Raw genomic sequence first — 18,198 nt, 5'->3', positions numbered from 1 at the left:
TGTTGGACACAAGACAAATGGAGTGCTAATGATTGTGTTAAAGACGAAAGCAGGTGTTAATAATGGCATGAGGTCAGACATCAGTAGGTGTTAATAGCAGAACAATGGGTCAGTGCCTCTCTGAAAGCGAAACATGGGAACAAATTGCAGACTGGCACTTGGTGGGGGTGGAGGGCGGGGGAAGGGGGGTGAAAAACCTCCTGACAGTTTCTCCTCCCATTTTTCGGGCCAATAACTGATGTTGGCAAAATTCAAACTCTGGTAATCACATTGAGATGTGATTAAATATTCGACTCGAGAGAATTCTAACAGTTGGTTAAAGAATTGGTTTCCATACATGGTTGACAGTCCCAGGTGAATGAATATTTAGCCAGAATCTGTTACAATCAGAGTCCAGTTATATTAAGAAACAATGACTGCATTTGTATAGCATTTCTAACATAGTAAAACAACCACAAAGCCTTTCACAGGAGCCTAAATGAGACAGATTTTGACATCGAGCTGCAAAAGGAGATATTAGGAATGAGCATCACCAGTCAAAGATGTACATTTTCATAAAGGATGAGAGAAACAGAGAAAGGGGCGGAGAGGTTTAGGGAGGGATTTCCAGAGCTCAGGGCCCCAGGCAGCTTTAGGCACGGCCGCAAATGGTGGAGCGATGGGAATCGGGGGATGGTCAAGAGGCCGGAATTGGAGAAGGGCAGAGATCTCGAGGTGTTGTAGGGGCTGGAGAAGGTTACAGAAATAGGGAGGGTTGTAGCGGCTGGAGGAGGTTACAGAGATAGGGAGGGTTGTAGGGGCGGAGGAGGTTACAGAGATAGGGAGGGTTGTAGGGACTGGAGGAGGTTACAGAGATATGGTAGGGGCTGGAGGTGTTTACAGAGATAGGGAGGGTTGTAGGGGTCGGAGCCTGTTAGAGATAGAGAGGGTTGTAGGGACTGGAGGATGTTACAGAGTTGGTAGGGATGTAATGGTCAGAGGTTGTTACAGAGATAGCGAGGGTTGTAGGGGCAGGAGGGGGTTACAGAGATAGGGAGCGTTGTAGGGACTGGAGGAGGTTATAGAGATAGGGAGGGTTGTAGGGGCTGGAGGAGGTTACAGAGATAGGGAGGGTGGCAGGGGCTGGAGGAGGTTATAGAGATAGGGAGGGTTGTAGAGACTGGAAGAGGTTACAGAGTTGGGAGGGTTTTAGGGCTCGGAGCTTGTTACAGAGATAGGGAGTGTTGTAGGGATTGGAGGAGGTTACAGAGGTAGGTAGGGTTGTAGGGGCTGGAGGAGTTTACAGAGATAGGGAGGGTTGTAGGGGCGGCAGAGGTTACAGAGATAAGGAGGGTTGTAGGGGCAGGAGAAGGTTAGAGATATAGGGAGTGTTGTAGGGGCGGAGGAGGTTACAGAGATAGGGAAAGTTGTAGGGGTTGGAGGAGGTAACAGAGATAGGGAGTGCTGTAGGGGCTGCGGAGTTTACGGAGATAGGGAGGGTTGTAGGGACTGGAGGAGGTTACTGAGATAAGGAGGTTTGTAGGGCCTGGAGGAGGTTACAGAGATAGGGAGGGTTGTAGGTGCAGCGGAGTTTACAGAGATAGGGAGGTTTGCAGGGACTAGAAGAGGTTACAGAGATAGGGAGGGTTGTACGGGCTGGAGAAGGTTAGAGAGATAGGGAGGTTTGTATGGGCAGCGGAGGTTACAGAGATAGGGAGGGTTGTAGGGGCTGGAGAATGTTACAGAGTTAGGGAGGGTTGTAGGGGCTGGAGGAGGCAACAGAGATAGGGAGTGTTGCAGGTGCTGGAGAAGGTTAAAGAGTTAGGGAGTGTTGTAGATACTGGAGGAGGTTACAGAGTTGGGAGGGTTGTAGGGGTCGTAGGTTGTTACAGAGATAGGGAGGGTTTTTGGGGCTTGAGGAGGTTACAGAGATAGGGAGTGTTGTTAGGTCTGGAGGGGTTTACAGAGATGGGGAGGGTTGTAGGGGTCGGAGGTTGTTATAGAGATAGGGAGGGTTGTAGGGACTAAAGGAGGTTACAGAGATAGGGAGTGTTGTAGGGTCTGGAGGAGTTTACAGAGATGGGGAGGGTTGTAGGGGTTGGAGGTTGTTATAGAGATAGGGCGGTTTGTAGGGACTAAAGGAGGTTACAGAGTTGTGAGGGTTTTAGGGGTCGGAGGTTGGTACAGCGATAGGGAGGGTTCTAGGCACTGGAATAGTGTACAGTGATTAGGAGAGTTGTATGGACTGGAGGAGGTTATTGAGATAGGGAGGGATGTAGGGACTGGAGATGGTTACATAGATAGGGAGGGTTGTAGGGGCTGGAGGAGGCAACAGAGATGGGGAGGGTTGCAGGGGCTGGAGGAGCTTTCAGAGATAGGGAGAGTTGTAGAGACTGGAGGAGGTTACAGAGATAGGGAGGGTTGCCTGGGCTGGATGAGGTTACAGAGATAGGTAGCGTTGTAGTTACTGGAGGAGGTTACAGAAATAGGGAGGGTTCTAGGGGCTTGAGGAGGTTACAGAGATTGGGAGTGTTGTAGGGTCTGGAGGAGTTTACAGAGATGGGGAGGGTTGTAGGGACTGGAGGAGTTTACCGAGATAGTGAGGGTTGTAGGGACTGGAGGAGTTTACTGAGATAGGGAGAGTTGTAGGGACTGGAGGAGGTTACAGAGATAGGGAGTGTTGTAGGGGATGGAGGATGTTACAGAGATAGGGAGGGTTGTAAGGAATGGAGGATGTTACAGAGTTGGGATGGTCGTAGGGTTCGGAGGTTGTTACAGAGATAGGGAGGGTTGTAGGGACTGGTGGAGGTTACAGAGATAGTGAGGGTTGTAGGGACTGGAGGAGTTTACTGAGATAGGGAGAGTTGTAGGGACTGGAGGAGGTTACAGAGATAGGGAGTGTTGTAGGGGATTGAGGATGTTACAGAGATAGTGAGGGTTGTCGGGAATGAAGGAGATTATAGAAATAGCGAGGGTTGCAGGGGCTGGAGGAGGTTACAGAGTTGGGAGGGTTGTAGGGGTCGGAGGTTGTTACAGAGATAGTGAGGGTTGTAGGGACTGGAGGAGTTTACTGAGATAGGGAGAGTTGTATGGACTGGAGGAGGTTCCAGAGATAGGGAGGGTTGTAGGGGCTGGTGGAGTTTACAGAGATAGTGAGGATTGTAGGGACTGGAGGAGGTTACAGAGATAGGGAGTGTTGTAGACGCTGGAGAAGGTTACAGGGATAGGGAGGGTTGTAGATGCGGCAGACATTACAGAGATAGGGTGGGTCGTAGGGGTGGAGGAGGTTACAGAGATAGGCAGGTTTGTAGGGGCTGGTGGAGGTTACAGAGATAGGGAGGGTTGTAGGGGCGGCGGAGTTTACAGAGATAGGGAGGGTTGTAGGGACTGGACGAGGTTACAGAGATTGGGAGGGTTGTAGGTGCTGGAGGAGGCAACAGAGATAGGGAGGGTTGCAGGGGCTGGAGGAGGTTACAGAGATAGAGAGTGTTGTAGAGACTGGAGGAGGTTACAGAGTTGGGAGGGTTGTAGGAGTCGGAGGTTGTTACAGAGATATGGTGGGTTGTAGGGACTGGAGGAGGTTACAGAGATAGGGATGGTTGCAGGTGCTGGAGGAGGTTACAGAGATAGGGAGGGTTGTAGAGGCTGGAGGAGGTTACAGAAATAGGGAGGGTTGTAGGTGCTGGAGTAGGTTACAGAAATAGGGAGGGTTGTAGGGGCTGGAGTTGGTTACAGAGATAGGGAGGGTTGTAGGGCCTGGAGGAGGTTACAGAGTTGGGAGGTTTGTAGGGGTCGTAGGTTGTTACAGAGATAGGGAGGGTTGTAGGGACTGGAGGTGTTTACAGAGATAGGAAGGTTGTTGGGGTCGGAGGTTGTTACAGAGATAGGGAGGGTTGTACGGACTGGAAGAGGTTACAGAGTTGGTTGGGTCGTAGGGGTCGGAGGTTGTTACAGAGATAGCGAGGGTTGAAGGGACTGGAGGAGGTTACAGAGATAGGGAAGGTTGTAGGGATTGGAGGAGAGTACAGAGATAGTGATGGCTGTAGGGACTGGAGAAGTTTGCAGAGATAGGTAGGGTTGTAGTGGCGGCGGAGGTTACAGAGATAGGGAGGGTTGTAGGGGCTGGAGGATGTTAAATATATAGGGAGGGTTGTAGGGACTGGAGGAGGTTACAGAGATAGGGAGTGTTGTAGACGCTGGAGAAGGTTACAGGGATAGGGAGGGTGGTAGGTGCGGCAGACATTACAGAGATAGGGTGGGTCGTAGGGGTGGAGGAGTTTACAGAGATAGGCAGGTTTGTAGGGGCTGGTGGATGTTACAGAGATAGGGAGTGTTGTAGCGACTGGAGCAGGTTACAAAGATAGGGAGGGTTGTAGCGGCGGCGGAGGTTACAGAGATAGGGAGGGTTGTAGTGGCTGGAGAAGGTTACAGAGATAGCGAGGGTTGTAAGGGAGGCGGAGTTTACAGAGATAGGGAGGGTTGTAGGGACTGGAGGAGGTTACAGAGATTGGGAGGGTTGTAGGTGCTGGAGGAGGCAACAGAGATATGGAGGGTTGCAGGGGCTGGAGGAAGTTACAGAGATAGGGAGCGTTGTAGAGACTGGAGGAGGTTACAGAGCTGGGAGGGTTGTAGGGGTCGGAGGTTGTTACAGAGATATGGAGGGTTGTAGGGACTGGAGGAGCTTACAGAGATAGGGATGGTTGTAGGTGCTGGAGGAGGTTACAGAGATAGGGAGGGTTGCTTGGGCTGGATGAGGTTACAGAGATAGGTGGCGTTGTAGTTACTTGAGGAGGTTCCAGAAGTAGGGAGGGTTCTTGGGGCTTGAGGAGGTTACAGAGATAGGGAGTGTTGTAGGGTCTGGAGGAGTTTACAGAGATGGGGAGGGTTGTAGGCGTCGGAGGTTGTTATAGTGATAGGGAGGGTTGTAGGGACTGGAGGAGGTTACAGAGTTGGGAGAGTTGTAGGGGTCGGAGGTTGGTACAGAGATAGGGAGGCTTGTAGGGACTGGAGGAGGTTACAGAGATAGGGACGGTTGTTGGGACTGGAGGAGGTTATAGAGATAACCTGTTTCATTTTCTGGAAAACCTGGGGTTTGATCCCAAGGGGAACAGAATTAAAACTAGCTCCGTTACCCCTCCAACAACATCAGTAAAAAAGCAGATGGTCTGGGGCCATAATCACATTGCTGTTTGTGGGATCTTGCTGTGTGCTTCTGTGTTTCTTATAACAGAGAGCTCACTGCAAAAGAAATCCTTCATTGGCTGTGAAATGCTTCGGGATGTCCTGAGGTGGGGGAAAGACGCTAGAGAAATGCAAGTCCTTTGTTTACCATGAGTTTAGGTCAATCTTAATCCTACATATGCATGTATACACAACCAAGGGAGAAAGTTTTTCCAGGTATTTCTCTTTTTGTTTTAGAAATGTGTTGGGTTTTTTTAATACTGTTTAAGAGAGTGGGGGCTGGGTGGAACAAAATAGAAGGACAGAGATAGGTGAGAGATCAGGTGAGATTTGACAAAGATGTGTTGGACACAAGAGAAATGGAGTGCTAATGATTGTGTTAAAGACGAAAGCAGGTGTTAATAATGGCATGAAGGTCAGACATCAGTAGGTGTTAATAGCAGAACAAGGGGTCAGTGCCTCTCTGAAAGCAAAACATGGGAACAAATTGCAGACTGGCACTTGGTGGGGTTAGAGGGCGGGGGAAGGGGGGGGGAAAAACCTCCTGACAGTTTCTCCTCCCATTGTTCTGGCCAATAACTGATGTTGGCAAAATTCAAACTCTGGTAATCACATTGAGATGTGATTAAATATTCGACCCGAGAGAATTCTAACAGTTGGTTAAAGAATTGGTTTCCATACATGGTTGACAGTCCCAGGTGAATGAATATTTAGCCAGAATCTGTTACAATCAGAGTCCAGTTATATTAAGAAACAATGACTGCATTTGTATAGCATTTCTAACATAGTAAAACAACCACAAAGCGTTTCACAGGAGCCTAAAAGAGACAGATTTTGACATCGAGCTGCAAAAGGAGATATTAGGACTGAGCATCACCAGTCAAAGACGTACATTTTCATAAAAGATGAGAGAAAGAGAGAAAGGGGCGGAGAGGTTTAGGGAGAGAATTCCAGAGCTCAGGGCCGCAGGCAGCTGAAGGCACGGCCGCCAATGGTGGAGCGATGGGAATCGGGGGATGGTCAAGAGGCCGGAATTGGAGAAGGGCAGAGATCTCGGAGTGTTGTAGGGGCTTGAGGAGGTTACAGAGATAGGGAGGGTTGTAGGGGCTGGAGGAGGTTACAGAGATAGGGAGGGTTGTAGGGGCTGGAGGAGGTAACAGAGATATGGAGTGTTGTAGGGGCTGGAGGAGGTTACAGATATAGGGAGTTTTGTAGGGGCGGAGGAGGTTACAGAGATAGGGAGGGTTAAAGGGGCTGGAGGAGGTTACAGAGATAGGTAGGGTTGTAGGGGCTTGAGGAGGTTACGGAGGTAGGGAGGGTTGTAGGGATGGCGGAGTTTACAGAGATAGGGAGGGTTTTAGGGGCTGGAGAAGTTTACAGAGATAGGGAGTGTTGTAGGGGTGGAGGAGGTTACAGAGATAGGGAGGGTTGTAGGGGTTGGAGGAGGTAACAGAGATAGGGAGGGTTGTAGGGGCTGGAGGAGGTTACAGAGATACGGAGTGTTGTAGGGGCTGGAGGAGGTTACAGATATAGGGAGTGTTGTAGGGGTGGAGGAGGTTACAGAGATAGGGAGGGTTGTAGGGGCTGGAGGAGGTTACAGAGATAGGTAGGGTTGTAGGTGCTGAAGGACATTACAGAGATAGGGAGGGTTGTAGGGGTGGCGGAGGTTACAGAGATAGGGAGGGTTTTAGGGGCTTGAGAAGGTTACAGAGATAGGGAGTGTTGTAGTGGTGGAGGAGGTTACAGAGATAGGGAGGGTTGTAGGGGTTGGAGGAGGTAACAGAGATAGGGAGGGTTGTAGGGGCTTGAGGAGGTTACAGAGATAGGGAGGGTTGTAGGGACTGGAGGAGGTTACAGAGATAGGCAGGATTGTAGTGGTCGGAGGTTGTTTGAGATAGAGAGGGTTGTAGGGCCTGGAGGATGTAACAGAGTTGGGAGGGACGTAATGGTCGGTAGTTGTTACAGAGATATGGAGGGTTGTAGGGACTGGTGGAGGTTACAGAGATAGTGAGGGTTGTAGGGACTGGAGGAGGTTACAGAGATAGGGAGTGTTGTAGGGGATGGAGGTTTTTACAGATATAGGGAGGGTTGTAGTGTCTGGAGGAGGTTACAGAGATAGGGAGTGTTGTAGGGACTGGAGGAGGTTACAGAGATACGAAGTGTTGTAGTGGCTGGAGCAGGTTACAGAGATAGGAATAGTTCTGGGGACTGGAGGAGGTTGCAGAGATAGGGAGGGTTGTAGGGGCTGGAGGAGGTTACAGAGATAGGGAGTGTTGTACGGGCTGGAGGAGGTTGCAGAGATAGGGAGGGTTGTAGGGGCTGGTGGAGGTTACAGAGATAGGGTGGGTTGTAGGGTCTGGAGGAGGTTACAGAGATAGGGAGGGTTGTAGGAGTTGGAGGTTTTTACAGATATAGGGAGGGTTGTAAGGACTGGAGGAGATTACAGAGTTGGGATGGTCATTGGGGTCGGCGGTTGTTACAGAGATAGGGAGGGTTGTAGGGACTGGTGGAGGTTACAGAGAACGTGAGGGTTGTAGGGACTGGAGGAGTTTACTGAGATAGGGAGACTTGTAGGGACTGGATCAGGTTATAGAGATAGCGGGGGCTGTAGGGACTGGAGGAGGTTACAGAGATAGTGAGGTTTTCGGGACAAGAGGAGGGTACAGAGATAGGGAGGGTTGTAGGGACTGGTGGAGGTTACAGAGATAGGGAGTGTTATAGGGGCTGGAGGATGTTACAGAGATAGGGAGGGTTGTAGCGACTGGAGGAGGGTACATAGATAGTTGTGGTATGGACTGGAGGTGTTTACAGAGATAGGGAGAGTTGTAGGGATTGGAGAAGTTTATAACGATGGAGCGGGTTGTCGGGACTGGAGGAGGTTGCAGAGATAGTAAGGGTTGTAGGGACAGGATGAGGTTACATAGATAGGGAGGTTTGTAGGGAATTGAGGATGTTACAGAGATAGGGAGGGTTGTTGGGACAGGAGGAGTTTACAGAAATAGTGAGTGTTGTAGGGACCGGTGGAAGGTACAGAAATAGCGAAGGTTTTAATGGCTGGAGGAGATTACAGAGATAGGGAGGGTTGTAGGTAGTGGAGGAGGTTACAGAGATATGGAGGGATGTCGGGAATGAAGGAGGTTATAGAGATAGCGAGGGTTGTAGGGGCTGCAGGAGGTTACACAGAATAGGATGGTTGTAGCGTCTGGAGGAGGTTACAGAGATAGGGAGGGTTGAAGGTTCTGGAGGAGGTTACAGAGATAGGGAGGGTTGTATGGCCTGGAGGAGGTGACAGAGATAGGGAGGGTTGTAGGGTCTGGAGGAGGTTACAGAGATAGAGAGGGTTGTAGGGACTGGAGGAGATTATGGAGATAGGGAAAGTTGTAGGGGCTGGAGGAGGTTACAGAGATAGCGAGGGTTGTAGGGACTGGAGGAGGTTACAGAGATAGAGAGGGTTGTAGGGACTGGAGGAGATTATGGAGATAGGGAAAGTTGTAGGGGCTGGAGGAGGTTACAGAGATAGCGAGGGTTGTAGGGACTGGAGGAGGTTACAGAGATAGGGAGGGTTTTAGGGGCTGGAGGATGTTACGGAGATAGGAAGGGTTTTAGGGGCTTGAGGAGGTTACAGAGATAGGGAGTGTTGTAGGGTCTGGAGGAGTTTACAGATATGGGGAGGGTTGTAGGTGTCGGAGGTTGTTATAGAGATTGGGAGGGTTGTAGGGACTAAAGGAGGTTACAGAATTGGGAGGGTTGTAGGGGTCGGAGGTTGGTACAGCGATAGGGAGGGTTGCAGGTACTGGAATAGTTTACAGAGATTGGGAGAGTTGTATGGACTGAAGGAGGTTATTGAGATAGGGAGGGTTGCAGGGGCTGGAGGAGGTTTCAGAGATAGGGAGGGTTGTAGAGACTGGAGGAGGTTTCATAGATAGGGAGGTTTGAAGGTTCTGCAGGAGGTTACAGAGTTAGGAGTGTTGTACGGGTCGGAGGTTGGTACAGATATAGGGAGGGTTGTAGGGGCTGGAGGAGGTTACAGAGTTAGGGAGGGTTGTAGCGGCTTGAGGAGGTTACAGAGATAGGGAGGTTTGTAGGGGCTGGAGGATGTTACAGAGATGGGGAGGGTTCTAGGGGTCGGAGGTTGTTATTGATATAGGGAGGGTTGTAGGGACTGGAGGAGGTTACAGAGATAGGGAGTGTTGTAGGGGCTGGAGGATGTTACAGAGATAGGGAGGGTTGTAGGGGCTGGAGGAGGTTACAGAAATAGTGAGGGTTGTAGGGGCTGGAGTTGGTTACAGAGATAGGGAGGGTTGTAGAGACTGGAGGAGGTTATAGAGATGGCGAGGGTTGTAGGGGTCAGAGGTTGTTATTGAGATAGGGATGGTTGTAGGGACTGGAGGAGGTTACAGAGATAGGGAGGGTTGTAGGGGCTGGAGGAGGTTACAGAGATAGTGTAGTTTGAAGGGGCTGGAGGTGGTTACAGAGATAGAGAGGGTTGTAGGGACTGGAGGAGGTTATAGGGATAGTGAGGGTTGTAGGCACTGGAGGAGTTTACAGAGATAGGGAGGGTTGTAGGCACTGGAGGTGTTTACAGAGATAGGGAGGGTTGTAGTGGTCGGAGGTTGTTACAGAGATAGGGTGGGTTGTAGGGACTGGAGGAGGCTACAGAGTTCTTTGGTTCGTAGGGGTCGGAGGTTGTTACAGAGATAGCGAGGGTTGAAGGGACTGGAGGAGGTTACAGAGATAGGGAAGGTTGTAGGGATTGGAGGAGGGTACAGAGGTGGTGATAGCTGTATGGACTGGAGGAGTTTTCAGAGATAGGTAGGGTTGTAGGGGCTCTAGGGGGTTACATAGATAGGGAGGGTTGTAGGGTCTGGAGGAGGTTACAGAGATAGGGAGGGTTGTAGGGGCGGCGGAGGTTACCGAGATAGGGAATGTTGTAGGGGCTGGAGGAGGTTACAGAGATAGGGAAGGTTGTAGGGACTGGAGGAGGTAACAGAGATAGGGAGGGTTGTAGGGGCAGCGGAGGTTACAGAGATGGGGAAGGTTGTCGGGGCGGCGGAGGTTACAGTGATAGGGAAGGCTGTATGGGCTGGAGGAGGTTACAGAGATAGGGAGTGTTGTAGGGGCTGGAGGAGGTTACAGAGATAGGGAGGGTTGTAGGGGCGGCGGAGTTTACGGAGATAGAGAGGGTTGTACGGACTGGAGCAGGTTACCGAGATTGGGAGCGTTGTAGGGACTGGAGGAGTTTACAGAGATAGTGACGGTTGTAGGGACTGGAGGAGGTTACAGAGATGGGGAGGGTTGTAGGGGCTGGAGGAGCTTACAGAGATGGGGAGGGTTGTAGGGGTCGGAGGCTGCTACAGAGATAGGGAGTGTTGTAGGCACTTGTGGAGGTTACAGAGTTGGGAGGGTCATAGGGGTCGGAGGTTGTTACAGAGATAGCGAGGGTTTGTCGGGACGAGGAGGTTACAGAGATAGGGAGGGTTGTAGGGGCTGGAGGAGGTTACAGAGATAGGGTAGGTTCTAGAGCCGGAGGAGGTTACAGAGATAGGGAGGGTTGTATGGGTTTCGAGGAGGTTACAGAGATCGGGAGGGTTGTAGGGACTGGAGGAGGTTACAGAGATCGGGAGGTTTGCAGGGACTGGAGGGGGTGACAGAGTTGTATCACGGTGGGATTGAGGTATCTCAAGTGGAACATTATGTCAAATTTGAATTTCATTGCTCTTTGCGTAATGACCATTTTGAAATGATTTGGAATGTTCATTCAGAAATGTTTCTCCAAAACTATAGTTTATTCATTAAATAATGATCATGAGAGCTGAAAGGAAGGCAGTTAATGTCTTCAGATTAACCCCTGTGATGTGAACAATGGGATTTGTTCACTGAGCAACACTCGGTGACACTGGGATGGGTGACTGGGATCCCGTGGGACTGGGATAGGGTCCTCAGCACTGGGATCAGGAGTCTGCGACATTCCTGGGATCAAATAGAACTGGGAATGTCCAAGAACATGGGGAGTAGAGTCATCAGGACTTGGGATTCCAAACTTACATTTCAGGGTCAGTTTTCTGTTCCTGAGTTCCACCTCACATTGTGCACCCCCAGTCTGTGATTTTTCTCCCAAGGGGAGGTGACCAATATCCTGATGTGTTCTCCCAGCATGTGTACGAATGAAAAACATGTGATTCAAAGTGCTGTCCAGCTGCTCTGTGCTTACAAATCTCCAGCACAAGCTGAGTTTAGTTGAAGGCCCTTAATGCCTGAGCTTTAACCTTCTCACAGAAATGAAAGCAGTGAGTTACTGATCAGTGTTTCTTGTAAATCGAGCATCGCAGTGTAACCATGTGAAGCTTGGGATGTAATGTACCAGCAGGGAGGTTATATCTGTGGATAAATACTTTCAATCTCTTCCAGGTGACTCGTCTGTCCCAGTTTCTGGGTTCCTTGGGGAGCAGGTTGTGCTGCCCTGTACCTACAAAGGGAATGTCCCAGTCTCAGATTTACTGGCAGTCTGGGTTACAGCCAAGAGTGAAATTTTACACAAGTTCATCGCTGGGAACGACGATTTGACAGAACAAGATCCACGATTCAGAAACAGAACAAACCTGTTCAAAGATCAACTGGGACAAGGCAACTGGTCAGTTCTGATCTCTGACCTCAAGGAGACAGACCAGAACCAGTATATATGTCACATCTACAAGAGAATAGCTGCAGCTTTTGTAAGGGAGCAAACTGATATCATCCATCTTTCTGTAACAGGTGAGAGGTTTCTGTTTCTGACATTCTGTATTTAATCTCTGTATGGGTTCGGTAATTCAGTGGTTATGTTACTAGACTAGTAATACAGAGGCCTGGACTAACAATCCAGAGGATGAGAGTTCAAATCCCAGCATGGCACTTCCAGAATTTAAATTCAGTTTATTAAATAAAAATCTGGAAATATAAAGTTATTTGCAATAAAAGTGACCATGAAGCTGTTGGATTGTTGTAAAACCCCAACTGGTTGACGAATGTCCCTTTAGGGAAGGAAACCTGCTGTCCTTACCCAGTCTGGTCTCCGTGACTCCAGTCCCACAGTAACCTGGTTGGTTAAGCTGGCCGAGGAGGTCAGAGGGCAGATCAAAATGAATTGATATCAAACCATTGGAAAGAAATAATAGAATAAAACTAAATCATCACTGGCTTCATCCCAGGCATCGAAACAGGAAACAATACAGACAAATCCAGGCCAGTCGACATTGCAAAGTCCCCTCACTAACATCTGGGGACTGGTGTCCAAGTTGGGAAAGCTGTCTGGCAGAGTCATACTCACAGAATTAACCCTGAATCCCAGTCTCCTCTATCACCGTCCCTGGGTATATTCTGTCCCACTGGCAGGACAGACCCACCAGAGTTGTGGTATACAGTCCGGAGGGAGTAGTCCCGGGAATCCTCAACATTGACTCTGAACCCCATGAAGTCTCACAGCTTCAGGTCAAACATGGACCTGGAAACCTTCTGCTGATTATCACCTACTGCCCTCCCTCAGCTGATGAATCAGTACTCCTCCATGTTGAACACCACTTGGAGGAAGCAGTGAGAGTGGCTCGGACACTGAATGTGCTGAGTGGAGACAACACTGTCCATCACCAAGGGTGGGTCAGTAATACCATCACTGACCAAGCTGATGGAGCCCTGAAGGACAGAGCTGTCAAACTGGGTGATGGAAGGAGTTAATGGAGCTATCAAGCTGCACTCACTCTCCAGCAAAAAGCTCCATCTGTCTCCAGATTTTGGGGTGCAGGAGGTGGGGCATATCACACCTCTCAGGCAGCCTTTACAAGACCCAGTGCACTTACTGTGAAAGTGTATCCCAGTAGACCCAGGATCCTGGGGGGATTCCCTCCACAGGGGGATGTAGGCTGCTGGGAATGATCCTGCTCAGGGTAACTCTGGAAAACTTCCATTCTACCCCCCACAGTTAATGCAATCCTGTTGGATTTTTCACTCTGCCGACCATGCTCCCGACCTTTTCCGATCATATTGACCTGAGTCTCGTTCCTCCCAGGATGTGTTTCCCTAAAGCCTGTTAGAGTCTTTGAACATTTCTGCAGTTTGTTTCACACGCAATACTAAACACATGATGTTTTCTTTAGAGCGAGTTCGTACACCTGTACCGAACACACCTGTACCGAGTACACCTGTACCGAGTACACCTGTACCGAACACACCTGTACCGAACACACCTGTACTGAACACACCTGTACTGAACACACCTGTACCGAGTCCACCTGTCCCAAACACACCTGTACCGAACACACCTGTACCGAACACACCTGTACCGAACACACCTGTACCGAGTACACCTGTACTGAGTACACCTGTACCGAACACACCTGTACCGAACACACCTGTACCGAGTACACCTGTACCGAACACACCTGTACCAAACACACCTGTACCGAGTACATCTGTACCGAACACACCTGTACTGAACACACCTGTACCAAGCACACCTGTACCAGGTAAATCTGTTTCTAAACTGCTGCATGTGTTTTCAGCTCTTACATTTGATCATGCTGGATAGACAGGTAGTAACATTGGAAGGTTTGAAATGCTGTGTGATATTTCACCATAGAATGAGTCTGTGAGAATGAGCCCCTTCCAGTCCCTTCCTCCCCATTGCAGTGTTCAGTTTGTTCCCAGGAACAGGAGTCACTCATTCAGACACTGGAGTCTGTGCGGTTCCCTCTCCAACAATCTGCTGCTGTTCACGACTGGTCCTGTAAATCCGTGTGATCCTGGATCCACACAGAAAACAGTTAAAACCGTTTAACTGTCTCAATTCCCACTCCATAAATACTCAGTGCGTAAATCCTAGTGTTCCCAGAAAACACCACATCCCTACTGTGGGAGTGCTGCACTGTCTGAGGCTCAGTACTGAGGGAGTGCTGCACTGTCTGAGGCTCAGTACTGAGGGAGCGCTGCACTGTCTGAGCCTCAGTACTGAGGGAGCGCTGCACTGTCTGAGGCTCAGTACTGAGGGAGCGCTGCACTGTCTGAGCCTCAGTACTGAGGGAGCGCTGCACTGTCTGAGGCTCAGTACTGAGGGGGCGCTGCACTGTCTGAGGCTCAGTACTGAGGGAGCGCTGCACTGTTGGAGGGTCAGTACTGAGGGAGCGCTGCACTGTCGGAGGGTCGGTATTGGAGGAGGAGGGGAGGGGTGGGGTGAAGTGACCAAATGTACCATGTGGGGAAGATTTGGTAGTGCTGTGGTTCTCTTACCAGACTAAGGCTCCGGAGAATGAGAGTTCAAATCCCAACATAGCACTTAAAGAATTTAAATTGAGTTTATTAAATAAAAATCTGGAAATTTGAAGTTAGTTGCAATAAAAGTGACCGTGAAGCTATTGGATTGTTGTAAAATCCCAATTGGTTCATTGATGTCTCTTTAGGGATGGAAACCCTGCCATCCTTACCCAGTCTGGCCGAGATGTGACTCCAGATGTGGGGGTACTGCGCTGGCGCTCTCCCCTGATTTTCCAATCAAAAATAAAACTTAATTTCTACTTCACCCGACCTGTACGTTACAGCTTTCCTCTGAAGACACTGAACCACACTTTTCCCTGTCATTTTTGATTGACCTGCTCTCTTGCTGAATCCCTGACGAGTTCCCCTCCGCTTGTGTAGTAGCGTCCATCCGCCAGCAGAGGGTGGGGTTGTATCACTTTAACCACAAGATCGAGAAACGGGTTTGAGGAAGAGACACTTTGTCCCTTTTGAAATTCATTCACCCAGAGACAAATGATCTCTCGCTGCATCAGCCAGCGGCTTCTGAAATGACTTTATCACTCGCAAGGCCAAATCAGTTCTTCAAATTTTGTTTTCTCCCTGTAATTATCCTTCCCTTTGATAATTCATCCAATTTCCTTTTGAAAGTTAATTTTGACAGCAGCAGCTGATTCACAGAATGTGTGAGGGGGGAGTACAGGATAATGTACCTGTACAGATATCACAGTATCTTTACAGTGCAGAAAGAGGTCATTTGGCCCATTGTGTCTGCACTGGCTATCTGAAAGAGCAATCTGCCTAGTCTCAGTCCACTGCCTTATCCCCGTAACCTTGCACATTCTCTCTTTTCAGGGAGCAATCTGATTCCCTTTAGAATACCTGGATCGAACCTGCCTCCACCACCCTCTCAGGGAGTTTGTTCCAGACTCCAACCACCCTCTGGGTGAAAAAATCTTTCCCCATATCACATTTACTCCTTTTACCAATTATTTTGTATCTGTACCCTCTAGTTCTTGATGTTCTCCTGGGTGGGAACAGTTTCTCACTATTTACCCTGTCCTTACCCCTCAGGATCTCGAATTCCTCTATCAAGTCTCCTCTCAGCCTTCTTTTCTCCAAGGAAATCAGTCCCAACCTCTCCAATGTATCGTCATAGCTACAGTTCATCATCCCAGGAATTATCCTTGTGAATCTCCTCTGTATTCTCTCCAATACCTTCCCATCCTTCCTCAAGTATGGCACCCAGAACTGGACGCAGTACTCCAGATGAGGCCTAACTAGTGTCTTATTTGTTTAACATGACCTCCTTACTCTTGTACTCAATGCACCTATTAATAAACCCTAAGATACTATATGCTTTATTAACTGCACTCTGGACATGCCCAGTCATCTTCAATGACCAATGTACATATGCACCGAGGTCCCTCTGATCCTGCACCTTCTTTAGAAGATCTCCCTTTATTGTATACTGTCAGTTGTTCACCGATCAACTGGAACAAGGCAACTGGTCAGTTCTAATCTCTGACCTCAGGAAGTCAGACCAGAACCAGGATCAGTGTCAGATTTACAAGAGAACAGGTGCAGGGTTACACTGGGAGCACACTGATCACATCCATCTCTCTGTAAGAGGTGAGAGGTTTCTGTTTCAGGTGTTCTGTATTTAATCTCTGAGTTATGGGTTTGGTAGTGCAGTGATTATGTTACTAGACAAGTGATCCAGAGGCCTGGACTAATCACCCAGACAATGTGAATTCAGACCCTCTATGGGGAACTTCAATTAATAATGAATTTAAATTTAAAATCTGGGAAATATAAAGTTGGTCCAATAAAAGTGACCCTGAAGCTGTTGGATTGTTGTAAAACCCCAACTGGTTCACAAATGTCCCTTTAGGGAAGGAAACCTGCCGTCCTTACCCAGTCTGGTCTCCATGTGACTCCAGTCCCACATTAACCTGGTTGACTTTTAACTGTCCCCTGACTTACTCGGCCAATTCAATCAGTTTGTATCAAACCATGAGACAGAAAAAACAGACTAAAACTGAACGGATCACTGGTTGTGACCCAGTTATCGAATCAGGAAACAACAAAGACACACCCAGCCCCGTCAACTCTGCAAAGTCCCTTCACTAACATCTGGGGACTAGTGTCCAAGTTGGGAGAGCTGTGTGATATAGTCATACTCACATAATCAACCCTACATCTCAGACTCCTCTATCACCATCCCTGGGCATGTCCTGTCCCACCAGCAGGACAGACCCAACAGAGGTGTGGGCACAGTGGTATACAGTCGGGAGGGAGTGACCCCGGGAATCGTCAACATTGAATTCAGTGGAGAATCATATTGATCTGGGTGCAAACAGGTGACCCATCCAACCTCATGGCATTCCCAGCCAAAGAAGAAGTTATTTTTTGAAATTCCTCTTCTCTGTTTCAGCAGGTTGTTGGCTTTAATCAAAGGGGGGCTGCTGCTGGTCAGTGTCCAGTTATCTCTATTGGAAAGCATGTATCGATCACATTGTGGTACAGTGTGTGCATGCACGGAGCTGTGGGGTGGCCTGGTGTGTGTGTGATTATTGGTATCTAACCTCCCACATCCCTCCAGGACTAGAATTAACCAGGGATCTGTTTGTACTGGGGTTGGTTCTGAAACACTAGGTGCTGAAGGTCTCTGCTGTTAGTTTTGTTAGTGTGTCCCAGTCTGTTAATGTCTTAATTCTGTCTCTAGGTCCTGTACTTTGTACAGGAGCACGGCCTGGATTTGGATTTGGAATTGGATTTGGAATTGGAGTTGCTGTTGGTTTTTTTGTTGGAGTTTTGCTTTCTGGAATTGTGGTTTGCGTATTCCAAAGGCGACAAAAATGGTGAGTTGAAGAATGTTTCATTGTTTCCATTTTAATCCTGTTTTTGTTTTAGAATGTTTTCTTAAATGTTGCTGACATCTAAAACTATCCATTTACTGAGCTGTGAGGATGCTTCAATCCACCCTATCATTGAGTAGCATTATCCAGTCACTTCCAGCTTGTCATCCTGTAGCTGCTGAACATTCCCCATGGATTGAAAAGGAACAAATATTATCCCCCTGGGGGAACCAGTGGATGAGGAATATATTTGGAATTTCAGAAGGAATTTGATCAGGTGCCACACAACAGGCTGTTCCACAAGATTAGGGCTCACAATGTAACTAGTGCTGAACCATCAGTTATTCACAATCTAGATCAATGACTTAGGTGAGGGGATAGAGTGTAATATGTCCAATTTTGCTGATGATACAAAGCTCAATGGGAAAGTAAACTGAGGAGGATACAAAGAGGCTGCAAAGAGATATAGGCCGGTGAAGTAATTGGGCAAAAATGGAGGCAGATGGAGTATAATGTGGGAATTGTGAACATTTGGAAAATGGAAAAGTAGAATATTTTTCCAAGGCAGGAGATCAGTTAAAGACATTTGGAAGGATTTATACACAAATCACCAAGTTAACATGTGGATGATTTGGAAGGCAGATAGGATGTTAGCCTTTATTGCAAGTGTTTGGAGTAGAAGAGTAAGGAAGATTCACTGCACTTTATATAGGGCATGGATAGAACCAAACCCGGAGGACTGTGTATAGTTTTGGTGTGCTTCTCCAAGGCAGGTTATATGTGACTTGGAGGCATTGTAACAAAGGTTCACTGGGCTTAGTCCTGTGATCAATGGTGCTCGGCGAGCTGTGGACTTGGGTACAGGTGCCCAGAGAGCTGTGGACTTGGGTACAGGTGCCCAGTGAGCTGTGGACTT

The 18,198-nt window shown here is 48.7% G+C and overlaps 1 protein-coding gene across 1 annotated transcript in view; it reads left to right on the top strand.

Moving 5' to 3' along the window:
- The window catches only part of LOC144671565 (V-set domain-containing T-cell activation inhibitor 1-like), a 53,886-nt gene that overhangs the window by 866 nt on the left and 34,822 nt on the right, over positions 1–18,198 (top strand). Inside the window, exons 2-3 of the mRNA XM_078533518.1 lie at positions 11,528–11,913; positions 13,290–13,328. Of these exons, the coding sequence (XP_078389644.1) occupies positions 11,528–11,913; positions 13,290–13,328 (425 nt within the window). The remainder of the gene's footprint in view (positions 1–11,527; positions 11,914–13,289; positions 13,329–18,198) is intronic.

Source organism: Cetorhinus maximus, chromosome 33, assembly GCF_964194155.1.
Source record: "Cetorhinus maximus chromosome 33, sCetMax3.hap1.1, whole genome shotgun sequence".
In the NCBI taxonomy this organism is placed as follows: domain Eukaryota; kingdom Metazoa; phylum Chordata; class Chondrichthyes; order Lamniformes; family Cetorhinidae; genus Cetorhinus; species Cetorhinus maximus.
The sequence above is the reverse complement of the archived record's forward strand: the minus strand, read 5'-3'. Positions and strand labels throughout refer to the sequence as shown.